This window comes from Rhineura floridana, chromosome 2 (assembly GCF_030035675.1).
Source record: "Rhineura floridana isolate rRhiFlo1 chromosome 2, rRhiFlo1.hap2, whole genome shotgun sequence".
Taxonomy (NCBI): domain Eukaryota; kingdom Metazoa; phylum Chordata; class Lepidosauria; order Squamata; family Rhineuridae; genus Rhineura; species Rhineura floridana.
In genome coordinates, this window is record NC_084481.1 from 100241856 (window position 1) to 100256094 (window position 14239).

Sequence of the window (14239 nt, forward strand, 5' to 3'; positions counted from 1 at the left end):
ATAGCCACTGGACTCTGTTGGGATTTTTCTCCTCTGCGTCAATCTCTATGGAACTGCTTTGAGGGGTTTTTTTGCCTAGTCTTCATGTCCTTCAAGCTCCAAAGGCTGAGAGCTCCCTTCACTTTAGGGCCACCTTCTTGGCTTTCAGGCAGGACCTTCTCAGCTTCTTCCTGACAGAGCTGCCTCAGGTAATGGGCATTTCCACACAACAGTTGATTGTGGACTAGGAGCCAATCCACGTATACGATTGTACATGCAGAGGGCTCCTTCCATGCACTTGGGAACCTTGAAAAAGCAGGGTTCCCAGTCACATGGAATAGCCCTCTGCATGTACAATTGTACATGAAGAAGCTCCCTCTGACTTTATAATGAACACTTGGATGCCAGATATATGGGATTCTGCTCCCTCCAGCCTTCATATAATGTCTGAATATACTATTATCTCTCTCACCTGGGATCACTGTGTGTTTTTTGCTTTCTGGTCTGGGGCAAGAGGCAGCTTTTATAGCTCTTAGCCTGCTTGTCTTCTTCGTTTAAATCAATTTGTAAAATGTGCATGCGTGCATAATACACACACATACACTGCAGGTACTTGGGGGAAGGTGAAGGGGAACGCGTCTATTGTCTGCTGTGGCTACTGCATATGCTCAAGACTACACTGAACCACGACCAACCTAGCCTACTTCCTTTTGAAACATGGGTCTGCTGTGAAGGTTGAAGGAAGGGGCTCACCTACCCTACCCACCAAGATCTCCATGTCCTAGGCGGTGCAAAGGCAAGGGAGATCACATGCAGAACAAACTGGCTCTGATCTAAGGAGGATCCTTCCCTTACTTCCTCAGAAATTCCCAGCCAGGCTGACCCCATGAAATAAGCCTGTCACAGTGGCTTGTTTTTCCACTATTGCTTAGGAACATAGTAAGCTGCCTTGTGCAAGTCCATCCAGCCCCAAACTACCTATTCTGACAGGCAGTGGCTCCCCAGGGTCTCTGGCAGAAAGTTAGTTTCAAATCACCTACTACTGCTTGGTCCTTCTTACAAAAGACGGCAGGGATTGGACCTGGGACCTCCTGTATGCAAATTGTGCATTCTGAGCTGCCCCTTGGTTTTACCATCTGCCTGGGAGGTCATTGAGTCAGGTCCTGAGATTGGAAGAGGATGAGGAACAATGGGTCCAGGAACAAAGGTAGCACCGAGAGCGGAGCAGCCTGTGGCAGTCAACTCATGAATGCTTTGTGTGCATTGAGAATAGATGTTTGTTTGGTTGTGTGTGTGTGCATGTGCATGTGCATGCAGGCGTGAAAGGAAGTGAGACACTGTGAAGGCAGGATGTTTTCTACAATGTTACCTACGTACTTAATTTCCCCATATATCAGTGTGTGATTTAATCTGTAATTTGTGGCTTGGATCACTTTCTTGAGTTGTCTGCTCTGTGAGATATCTGCTCTGCATATGTTTTGAATTCTCTTGGGGCTCATCTCAGCCTTGCTGCTAGCTATAGGGAGCTGCTAGCTATAGGGCGGTTTAGAAATGCAACTAAATAAATAAATAATAAATATCTATAAAATAGGTAAATATTTCCTAGAATGTCTTCTGTATGCATACTTCCTTACTTATGTGCTGTATATGCCTGGCATGGCCTGAATATGTTGCTTGGCTCACTTTTTTGAGCTTTTATGATTTCCTTCTTTCCCGTTGTGGCACGCTTGTAGTCTGGACTATGTTGTAGTGCTTGGGGGCCTGCCTGACGTTATTTGCAGACGGTATGCTTTCTTCATAGCTGTATACCTTATGTATACAAACTGCTTTTGCACTGGGCTCTGCCTGCAGATCCAGCAGAAACCACTGATCTCCTCAGGCTCCACCCAGGTATTAGTATTTTTTAAATCACAAGTCAGTTAACAATCCTAAATCTGACTACTTTAGTTCCCATGGCAACCAGAATTAGCGAGCAGCCTGCCTTTCACCTTGGTTTAACTGTTAGATGGTCACCCAGCAATGCCACATTGCTATGCTGATGAAAGCTGGATTGTTGAATTTTTTGTTGAGTAGCTGCGAAAGGCACAGGAGCTTTGCCAGAGAAAAGGAGCAGCCAGGATTCTCTTACATGCTCCGTGAGACCCCAAAGAGGGTTGTCCTCCTTCATATCCCAAGCACCTCCATTTCCAACCCTTAGCCCTCAACACCAATCTTCTCAGAAGGACATCCTTCCAGAGCAGGAAAGTACCTCTGCTTTTGAGGATAAAAAACAGGGTACCTGGCATGGATGTTTACCCTCTTCATTTAGACCAAATTCTCACTCCACTTTAAGAGATACCCTCAGTGAGTTCCAGTGCCTGCTGTAAAAGTAGAGATGGAAGAGAAATTTGATTCATTTTAAATTCTAATGAGAACCAACTGAAACACACAGCTATACTTCAAATTTGCATTTCTCTGAATTTAGTGATGCAGTTCTTCAACAAAATGTGTAGGAAAATGTGTGTATTAGAGGAAAGTATGCACAGAATGCATATATTCATGAAAATAATATAAAATACATTATACTAGGGGAAATTGCTTGCAGAAATAGGTATTTCAGGCAAAATTGCACACAAACAGGTATATATCATTTTATAATTTGCACAAATGCTAACAAATTTTCATGAGGACTTAAAAATAAATAAATCACAAACTGATACCGAAATGTGGAGAACTGAATTTTAGGACTGAAAAAATGATAAATGGAGAGAAACTGAAAGTGACAGATTCACACATCTCTATTCGGACACAAGCGAGGACAATTGTTTTTGTGATAGGGTCTGGAGAGGTTGGTGAGCAGTTCTAGAGCTCTGAAGGAGAGAGAGAGGAGACTGGTAAAGCATACTTCAAGCAACTGAGACATGACGCAGAAAACCACATCAGGAGGGGGGGAGTATACGATCTTCCTCCCCAATCCCTCCCTGTGCCCACAGCAGGTGGCAGAAACATCAGGGCAGGGACACAAAAGTGCTGCCTGTATATGGTCGGATGAGGAGGAACGTGCAGATGAAATTCAAGCATCTTCTAGCCTTTGTCCCATTGACGTTGGTGGGGATGTGGGGTGAGTAGTGCTAAAAGGCTATTCCATGAAAGGGGTGGTTCAAATCTCAGCAGAGCTGTAAACTAAATGGGTGGCTGTAAACAAGCCACAGTCCCAATGCCCCATCTTTGTGGATGATGATAATACTGGCCCTCCTGTCATCAGGATTTTTGAGCTAGTGTATGTGAAGCACTTTGAGCATTTTAGGAAAGTCCTATGAAATTGTAAGAATTATTATGCAGTTCTCTTGCATCTGGAGTATGTTCAGAATTGTAACATCCCCTGGAGAGGCCCAGAACAGAATATCTGTCAACAAACATGGGCTAGCTGGGTGAAGAAGCCCAATGGATGCCAATGCTAATACTGGCCTGGGCCCAGAATATTTGAAGGAACATCCTCCCATATGTTCTTCAGAGCATGCTCTGTAATGTGCTCCTTCATTCGGGGAAGTAAGGTCGAGGGCAGCTGGCTCTTCGGCTTTCTCTGCAGGGGCTCCGTCAGTGGGTCCCTCTCTTGGACGCTTCCTCCATAGAGAAGTGCACCTGGCAAATGCCACTGTAATTGTGTTGAAGATTATCAAAGGCCATCCATTTTTAGGAAGGCTTTTGGGTTGCTGTAGTGAGGCGCATGACCTATATCTTTAACAGATTCTGGAGACCAGTTTGCTACTTATTCTTTGTTAACTGTTTACTGTTAAACTGTATTTTTATTATAGCTATTTTATAAACTACTATTCACTCTATCTAATGAGTTGTTGTGATAAGCCTTAATATAGATTTGTTGGAGCATGGTGGACCAGCATCTCTCACCCCTGAGATAGCTCTGCTTTTCTGCAATCGTTATTGTTGACAGTCAGTCAGATTCTCAGCTAGAGTACATCACATCTTTGCAGTACCAATTTAGACCCAGGGCCAGATCGTTAACTTTTTTTTACTGGCATTGCCTCTTCTTGATTGCTCCCAAAGCACACAACGTGAACCCCCACTTACATTAATATTATTACTTTTATTCCAGAACTTTTCAGACTAGTCTTATGATTTGGGGGGGGGGTTACTGCATGTTGCTATTGCATTTTGCTATTGCTGTTCATGTCATGAGTATAGCAATGCAGTATTGTCACTGCTGTCATTGAGAGTGGCCTTGATCCTGCAGAACTGAGATGATGTGCCCTCCATATATTATTTAATATTTCTTAGCATTGATTGTCTCAATTGTTTCCTTTATTGGGTCAGAGCAGTAATTTAGTAAATAAAAATTAAGGAAATAAACTTCATGTCTAAAGTAAATGAGGGCAATTTCAGATGTGAACCAATCTGTTTGTTAGAAAAAAAATAGTTTCAAAGCAAGCCCGAGATCCCGAATAACAGCAAAAAGTCACCCCAGAACGCAACGGAGATGTGCGGAAAGAAGCTTATGCACATGCAGCGCATATCGATGCTGGACATGCACTTACACTGTGATGGGAAAGGAGGCATTTAGCTACATCTAAATTAGCAGCTTGGACAGAAGCTTGCTGATGGAACTCTCGCTAATCATTTAGACTGGCAAGCAGTTCATTCTGAATGACAAACCTACCTTCCTCTACTTTCTGACTACTTCCAAACTTTCTTTATCTATCCACCCTTCATTTAACCAGACATTATATATCAAGGACTGGCAATGCTAGCAGAAGATCTTTGCTTTATTTCCATGCAATACAGTGCCAATCATTCTAGCTACTAGTAGAATGTATACTATGTAATTGTTAGGGAACTATTACCTGAATGTTGAAGATGGAAGGCTGATCATAGGCTGCAACTGGGAAATCAAGATAAGGAAATGAAAAGTCTGTTCACCTTAAATTTTTGAAAATGGGAGGGAACCAAGTGGAGAGTGTGTGTAGATTCTTGTAAATTCTAAATTGTGCAGAGCATATCAAGAGCGCTGTAATCCCACATTACTATGTAATGTTTATGTATTTGTATAAATTTGTCGGGGCTGACAGATAGTGCAGAACATTGACTAACCTTTACATACCTTTTATTTCACATTGCCAGGCTAGCAGTCCTTGTCGCACAACATCCTGTATAATACGTGGTGTATAGAAATGAATGTAGCCGGAAAATATTATCTGGTGATAATGACAGATGTCACCCATGCCAAGACCTTAATAGGGGAGTGAAGGGGAAACAAATATGTTTTTTCCCAGTGCAGCTTTCTCTAGATAAAAATATGTTTGAAGGTTTATGTTCTATGGCCCCTCCAGACAACCTGTTTCATTGAGCATCCAGCTTGAGTTGCTTGCAGAAAGCTTGCATGGAGATTTCTGCTGTTCATTGAGCATTCATCCTGATTTGTTTTATCTTGGCAGTTACAGGACTTCCCATCAATTGATTGCCATCTTATGCTTTTCTCATGCATTTTCACATCATTGTCTTTAGCAGAAAAAGCCATTTTTTAAACTGTTGTGCAAGAGCACCAGAGCATTTTAATCCACTGCATTTGAACAAATCTAAATTAGCTGGTATGTGATCGAAACCCTCCTGCAAAATAGTGACAGTCTAGAGGAGACTCTAGTTGCATCCAGTGATTAGGTAAGAATAGGAATAACTCCAGAATTTCCCTCAGTGACTGAGCTTGTGTTAGGGACCACACTGAGGATTTTCAGGCAATACTGAAGCTTAATATTGGAAATCACAATTAAAGAGCCGTTAATCTGGCTTTTGTTTTCAACAGACTGTTGGCATCGCAGCCATGAGCCCTTGTTGTGCATAGCAATTAAGAGTGTGTTCATACAATGTACAATTACTTCAGTGCTCTGGGGTATCTGAATGGGTAATACAGAGTGATTCGGGGCACAATGTGTTGGCATTTGATCTGCGGGGATAGACTAACATCCCTGCTTAGACATGAGCCACTGGTCAGTCCTAGACAAGCCACTTTCTCTCAGCCTCAGTCTAGCAAATGTAAAAGGGAAATAAAAATGATCAACATCACAGGGTGGTATAAAAAGATGATCAATGACATAAGGAATGTAAAGTGTTTTGCATGCTGAAAGTGCTATATAAATGAAGACTAAAAATAAATGGGAACTAAGCATTACCATTTAAATCTAGTTTCCTTCCAAACAAGTTTTAATAAAAATCCTTTTATTTTTATTTTAAAACCCATTACCACTACTGCTGCTGCTGGATGTTGCTATAAACAAAACAAAACAGGGAAGATGTGCCCCAAAGGCACACACGGGATTCTAAAAATCTAACAATTTATTCATTTCCTTTCCCAAATATTTGTATGCCCGGTTTTTCCTTATGAAAGTTCAAGCTGGCTGAATATTCGTTATAATAAGGAATAGAAGGGAAAGGGTTACAGAACTTTACATCATGTAAGGGTATTGCTGCAGGGAATGGAAGGCTCATCTTACAGGTATCTTTTCCACCTCATTGTTTGTAAAGAGCTGTATTGGTAGTCCAGCACACAGCAAGGGAGGACTCAGCCAAAGACATTTTACTTTACCCCTATGTTACACAAATGTGAGTGTAACAAAAGCTGGACTGGATTCCACCCCCACCCCCCACTATGGAACAGTAGTTTGGGAGAAGAGATCTCAAGATTAGGACCCGTGTGTGTGTGTGTGTGTGTGTGTGTGTGTGTGTGGTTAGGGATGGGGGAGAATTTCAATTCATTTCCCATTTAACAGCGAATCTACCTAATTCACTCTTTCTGAAACAATACACCAACTGAAACACAGCTATCCTTTGAAATTTCCACGTATCCCAATTTTGCAGTCCAGTTCACCAGCCAAGTAATGTGTACAAAAATGCATATACTAAGGTAAAGTGTGCATAAAAATGCATGTATTGGTGAAAACATACAAAAAATGCATTATACTGGGGGAAATTGCTTTGCAAATGCGTATAGTAGGCAGAATTGCATACATAAATGTGTATATTAGGAGAATTCATATTAAAATGCTAATGAATTTTCTTGAGGAACTTTTTAAAAAAATTGACAGATTCACATATCCCTAGTGCAAATGCACATACACCTATGCTTAACCCTTCCTGTACCTGCTGGTTCTCCACTCCTAATTCAACCTCCACCCACCCCCCAGCTGCTGTTCTGTCATAGGGTTCCAAGTGTTTGCACAAACATGCATTTGGAATCCCATAGAAGATTAGCAGCAGGGGGGCAGGATATGGAGCAGCACAGGAAAGATTAATTGCATCCATTCCACATTCACAGACTTAGCTTTTCCCTCCAGATTTCCTCCTCTCAAAGCTACTTTTTTTTGCCTAGGAAATATTACCTGTTAATTTCTTGTCTATTTACATGCCATGAAGTCAGCCTCAAGAACAACAAAGAGCCAAACTTGATGTGATGCAGAAAATACTGTTTGGAGATCTCTGAGTGCTTCCAGACTCTCTGTTTTCGGGTGGGATTCAGTCATATACTGGCAAAATTAGGTTGTGCAGTTATAGTTGATTGGGAGATCTTGTGCAACAAACTGGCTTCCCTAAAAGACCTGGGTTTTTGTGATACGGAAACTGACAAGAAAATGTACTTGAAAGTGTGGGGATAACACTTGCTTTGAAGCATCATCATCTAACCTCTCCACAAACACAGATCAGAATAAATGCTCATTATATAGCCATTGTTATCTAATTTCCCCAGAAACAAATCAAGATAAATAATAATAATAATAATAATAAATTTAATTTTTGTGTCGCCTATCTGGCCGAAACCACTCTAGGCGACGTACAACATTAAAGTTCAACAATACAATATAAATACATAATAAAATACAGTGCAGTCAACAATAATTTTAAAAGCAGCAGTACAAAACAGTTTAGGGCCATCAATAGACAGTTTTAAAACAATATAAAAAAATTAGCCCACCCCGGGGATCCCAAAGGCCTGTCCAAAGAGCCATGTTTTCAAGGCTCGGCGAAATGTATCCAGGGAAGGGGCATGGCGAAGATCGAACGGGAGGGAGTTCCAGAGAGTGGGGGCCGCCACTGAAAATGCCCTCTCTCTAGTCCCCACCAACCTAGCTGTTTTCGTTGGTGGGACGGAGAGAAGGCCCTGTGTGGCTGATCTGGTCGGGCGGCTTAGTTGGTGGTACTGGAGGTGCTCCTTCAGGTAAACTGGGCCGAGACCGTATAGGGATTTAAAGGTTAAGACCAACACCTTGAATTGGGCCCGGAAAACAACTGGAAGCCAGTGTAGATGAATTAACACCGGCGTGATGTGATCACGGCGGCGGCTGTTTGTAAGCAGGCGTGCCGCCGCATTCTGCACCAGTTGTAGTTTCCGGACTGTTTTCAAGGGTAACCCCACGTAGAGCGCATTGCAGTAGTCTAATCGAGAGGTGACCAGGGCATGTACCACCAGTGGGAGCTGATGAATAGGGAGGTAGGGTTGCAACCTCCGTATGAGGTGTAGTTGATACCAAGCTGCCCGGCTCACTGCCGAAATCTGAGCCTCCATGGACAGCTTGGAATCAAGAACAACCCCGAGGCTGCGGACCTGATCCTTCAGGGGTAATCTTACCCCATTAAGACTCAGGTCAGCAACACCCAACTTTCCCCTGTCACCCACAAGTAGCACCTCGGTCTTATCAGGATTGAGCTTCAGCCTGTTTCTTCCCATCCATCCACTCACGGATTCCAGGCACTTGGACAAGGACTCTGCAGCCAACTCCGGTGAAGATTTAAAGGAGAGATAGAGCTGCGTGTCATCAGCATATTGGTGACACCGCAGCCCAAAACTCCTGATGATAGCTCCCAGCGGTTTTACATAGATGTTAAATAGCATGGGAGAGAGGATAGAACCCTGTGGCACTCCACAAGTGAGGGGCCAAGGGTCTGAAACCTCATCTCCCAATGCTACCTGTTGATGCCTGTCGGAGAGAAAGGAACGGAACCACTGTAAAACAGTGCCTCCTATTCCCAATCCCTCCAGGCGATCTAACAGGATACCGTGGTTGACGGTATCAAAAGCCACTGAGAGATCCAGGAGGACAAGAAAGGTGAATTCTCCCCTATCTAGTGCCCTCCTCATATCATCTACCAGAGCGACCAAGGCTGTTTCAGTACCATGTCCAGTCCTGAAACCCGATTGGTATGGACCTAAATAATCCGTTTCATCCAAGTGTGCTGACAACTGGTTAGCCACCACTCGCTCAATGACCTTGCCCAAAAATGGCAAATTCGAAATGGGGCGAAAGTTGTTCAAAACTTGGGGATCCAAGGAGGACTTTTTTAGAATGGCTTTTATCATTGCCTCCTTGAGGGCCGGTGGCATTATACCCTCCTTCAAGGATGCATTTACCACCGCCCTAATCCCTTCGCCCAATTTCTCCTTGCAGTTCATAAGGAACCATGATGGGCAAGGATCAGTCAGACAGAATGCTCAATAAACCAGTAATCCGGAAGCACCCTCTCTTTCAGGTTTTAAAGAGATGAACAGCAGCCATAGGACCCTTAATTTGGACCAGGATTATGCTGGTGGTTTTCGGAAAGCTCTGACAATATTTTTTAAAAAGAAACAATGCATTCCCACTCACAGTGCAAATTTATGCATATCTACTCAGAAGTAATGGGAGTCCCAGGTAAGTGTTCATGGGATTACAGCCACAGAGATGAATTTGGGGGCCAGGTATGCTGATAACAGTGTGTGTGATTCATAGCTGTAGTCTTTGTGTGCACAGAGTTTCAGCCCATGCTGACCCCTTCATTGTACATTATATCTTTCTCCAACTCTGCCTATTTATTTTGGGTTCTATTCAGTTAAGTCATACTCAGAGTAGACCCATTGAAATGAATGAAACTAAGTTAGTCATATCTATTTACTTCAGTGGATGTACTATGAGTAGGACTAGCATATTGAATACCACCCTTAAATGGCTGTACTGCCTTGTAACCTGAAATATTTCTATGAGGTTTACAAAAATGAAAGGCACACAGACTAAAACAATAGTACAAATATTTTTCCAAAACAAACATAAAAGCAGCAGACAAAATCAGTGCTGGACAATTGGTTACTGAGGAGGCAGTGAAGGTACTGCTACAGATATTCTTTGAAGATACCAATTATCTTGACCCATTTCAGTCTGTTTTGGGACTGAGTCAGCCTTGGTCACTCTGATGGATGACCTTTATTGCAAGAGTGACAAGGGGAGTGCAACCCTATTGCTGTTACTATTTCGAAAGGATCTCTCCAAACTGAGTGAACGGGCATTAAAATGGCAAATGCAGTTCAACGTAAACAAGTGTAAAGTGATGCATATTAGGACAAAAAAATCTTAATTTCATATATATGCTTGTGGGGTCTGACCAGAACAAGACCTTTGGATTGTCAATGAAGACGTCGACCCAGTGTGTGGCAGTTGTGAAAAAGGTAAATTCCATGCTAGGGATCATTAGGAAAGGTACTGAAAATAAAACTGCCAGCCATCATAGTGCCATTATGCAAATCTATGGTGGGACCACATTTGGAGTACTATGTACAGTTCTGGTTGCCTCACCTCAAAAGGATATTTTTAGAGCCTCGCAACATTCAGAAAAGGGCAACCAAAATGATCAACAGGTTGGAGAAACTCCCCTATGTGGAAAGGTCACAATGTTTGGGGGCTTTTTAGTTTAGAGAAAAGGTGAGTAAGAGGTGTCATGATAAAAGTGTATAAAATTATGAAAGGAATGGAGAAAGTGGACAGAGGAAAGGTTTTCTCCCTCATAATGCTGAAACTCGTGGACATCCAATGAAGCTGGATGTTGGTGGATTCAGGACAGTGTATAGTTAAACTATGGAATTTGCTCCCAGAGGAAGTGATGGCCACCAACCTGGATGGCTTTAAAAGAGGATTAGACAAATTCATGGAGGATAAGGCCATCAATGGCTACTAGCCACGAAGGCTATACTCTGCCTCCACGGTTGGAAGCAGTATGCTTTTGAATACCAGTTAATGGAAATTCCAAAACGGGAGAGTGCCTTTGCATTCAAGTCCTGCTTGTGGGTTTCCTATTGGCATCTGGTTGGCCACTGTCAGAACAGGATGCTGGACTAGATGCACCACTGGCCTGATCCAGCAGGCTCTTCTTATGTTCTTACCTGGGTGCTCAGCCGCTTACCATACCATGGTACAGAGACTGGCTCTGTGGGGTGGGAATTAGTGGCACTGTATATCAGTAGTTCTGTTCCTACTTGCAGGACCATTCACATGGCTTTGCATGACTGACTGTCAGCTCCCTGCTATCAGGTCCCTTAGGGTACCATCTTGTCCCCAATGCTTTTCAACATCTACTTGAAACCATTGGGAGCAGTCATTAGGAGATTTGAAGCAAGCTATCAGCAGTATGCTGTTGACACTCTGCCCTATTTCTTCCTAACATCTGAATCAGATGAGGTTGTACAGATCGTGGACCAGGGTCTTGGTGATGGGCTGGATGAGGGCCAAAAACTGAAGCTGAATTCTGGTAAGACAGAAGTCCTGTGAATGAATAGTTCCCGAATTAGGGAAAATGGCAGGTTGCCTGTTCTTGATGGAGTTGCTGTCTCCCTGAAGGAGCAGGCACATAGCTTGTGAGTACCATTAGATCCATCTCTGTCACTGGAGGCACAGGTGTACTCAGTGGCTAAGAGTACTTTCTTCCAGCTAGAGATGTTCCTGGACAGGGATAACTTGGCCACAGTGGTGCAGGCAGGCCTTGGTCATCTCTAAACTGGACTATTGCAATGTGCTGTACATGGGGCTACCTTTGAAGCTGGTTTGGAAATTGCAGCTAGTGCAGAAAGCAGCAGCCCAGCTTTTGGGCATAGCATCTCCACATCAGCATATTACACTGGTGGTGAAAGCAGTACGCTGGCAACAAGTATATTACTGGGTTAAGTTCAAGGTGTTACTGTTTATGTATCAAGCCGTAAATGGCTTGGGACCAGCTTACCTGAAGGACCACCTTGTCTCTTACATATCGGCCAGATCACTGTGATCATCTGGAGGAGCCCTCCTAACTGTCCCACAGTCATCACATATTTTATGCAAACTAAAGGTTGTATTCAACGTAGCGCTAAGGCAATTGTTCTGTCAGCGTGAGAGTTTCTGCTTGCCTGACAGAACCATCTCCTCTCCCCCCACATACTGTTTTGGGAGTTTTCCTAATCCTCTACAGCAGATTTGGGGAGGGCATGGGGGCACACAGGGAGAGGAAGGGGGAAAGTCCCACTGCACTAAGCAGGAATTGTTGCCCTGGCTTCCACTTAGCACAGCTGGTTAGTTGAATACGGCAATAAGGCTTTCAGTGTAGTGGCACCAATGCCTATTGAAATCAGACAGGCATGGCAATTTTGATATATCGTTCCTTGCTGAAAACCTTTTTGTTTTGCCAAGCATTTTTAGAGAGCTAATGAGATTCGTTGTAGGTTATTTGTCCTGTATTTTATGGTTTTATAATTTTATAAAGTTTTAAGGGTTTTTTCAAAAAAATCTTAAATTAGAAATTATAATTGAATGTATAATTACAATTTATAATAATTATAATGATAATGTAATTAATTTATAATTAATTATTATCTGTAATTTAATTATAAATTGTGAGAATATATTAAAGTATTTGTAATGAGTTGATAGTTTAGAAATGGTCTTTTAAATAAATAAATACAAATAAAAGCACAAATTTCAATCAGTTTAAAATTTCAAAATATTTAAAACACCTGGTTAAATAAAGGGTGCTTCCAGATGGGGGGTTAATTTGCAAACAGGCCATTTGCAACAAGTTTTTGGTTGCTTTTTTGCTTATCGGATTTTCACTGGAAATGCTGAATCCAGATTAAATGGGGAGAAATACTGACTGGCTTTTCGATGCCAATGACATCATGTGGACACTGCAAAAAATGTGATTATTAGAGGCACCAATCCCACAATGCACACCCATCTTTTCAGAAGCACTGGGAAAAGGTCTTTGCCAGGCACCTAAAAGATAACAAAGGCAAACTGTCTTAAGGAGGGCATTTCACGGGTGGGTTGCCAGTGGCTACTAGTCATGTTGCCTATGTTCTACCTCCACTGTCAGAGATGGTGTGCCTCTAAACACCAGTTGCAGGGAATCACAAGTGGGCAAAATGCTGCTTGTGAGCTTCCCACCAGCATCTGGTAGGCTACTATGAGAACAGAATGCGGACTAGATAGACCATTGGCCTGATCCAGGAGGGCCCTTCTTACGTTCTTAAGTTCAATGCCAAAAGAGCCCTCTCTTTACAGTATTACATGACCGATCCTCACTTCTGATCAAGGAGGTGATTGGAGACGGTGTTTCTCTCCACATTTACCTGTGTTTGGTGTGTGTTCATTAGCTATTGCTAGAGCTTGTCAGTGCTTTTTTGATGGACAAAGCACTGCCTATAGGAGATGGGAATGGATCTTAGAGCTTTTTTAAAAACAATATTTCTATTATCACTTAATCAGCGAAAACTTTGAAGTGGTTTACATAAAACAACTAATGTGTACTGAACTTTTGAATATGTTAGTAGTTTAAAAGTGAGTTTGGTGACAATCATAAAATGTATGAAGCTAGAACATCTAAATATGAAATGGGTTTTCTTGGTTTTAGGGGCATATCTGTTTGGAAATGACTACTTCAAAAATTCTAGGACAAGCAGCAGTAGAAACAGGCAACGCATTTGGCTTTCCCCCCTGTCCCTTATTTACAAATCAAACATAAATATATATATATATATTAGCTTGGCCAAATGTTGGAGGGAGGTATCCACATAACTATGCTACGGGAAAACAATACGGGTAGCCCAGAGGGTGTAGTCTGTGCAGCAATGGATGGCCCTATGGGGAAAAATACCTGCTTTTTCTAGGAACTCTTACTTGGCTTCTGGTTTTGCAAGAATTCTCTGGATATAGAATGCTATTATCCAAATTATGGCTATTCTTTTTTATTTTGTAATGTCATCTGTTTCAAATCCTATATCTGTTACCAGCAGTCTTCAAATTTTCCAACCCAAAGCCCAACCCAGACGTATAATATGGAACACACTTTGACCCCCCCCCATATATTTCCATATTTCTTGTTCTCTCTTCCTGTGTTTAGGAGAGCCCTGGAGCAATCAAGGGTCCCAGGCTAGCACACATTTGGACATCATCCATACATTATAAATTTGCTGAGGGAAATAATGCTATGACACTGGTGTGCCCAT

The 14239-nt window shown here is 42.4% G+C and overlaps 1 protein-coding gene across 1 annotated transcript in view; it reads left to right on the plus strand.

Annotated features, from left to right (window-relative positions):
* The first annotated feature begins 2984 nt into the window (after positions 1-2984).
* The window catches only part of CD5 (CD5 molecule), a 31901-nt gene continuing 20646 nt past the window's right edge, over positions 2985-14239 (plus strand). Inside the window, exon 1 of the mRNA XM_061609780.1 lies at positions 2985-3079. Within this exon, the coding sequence (XP_061465764.1) occupies positions 3007-3079 (73 nt within the window). The 5' untranslated portion in view covers positions 2985-3006. The remainder of the gene's footprint in view (positions 3080-14239) is intronic.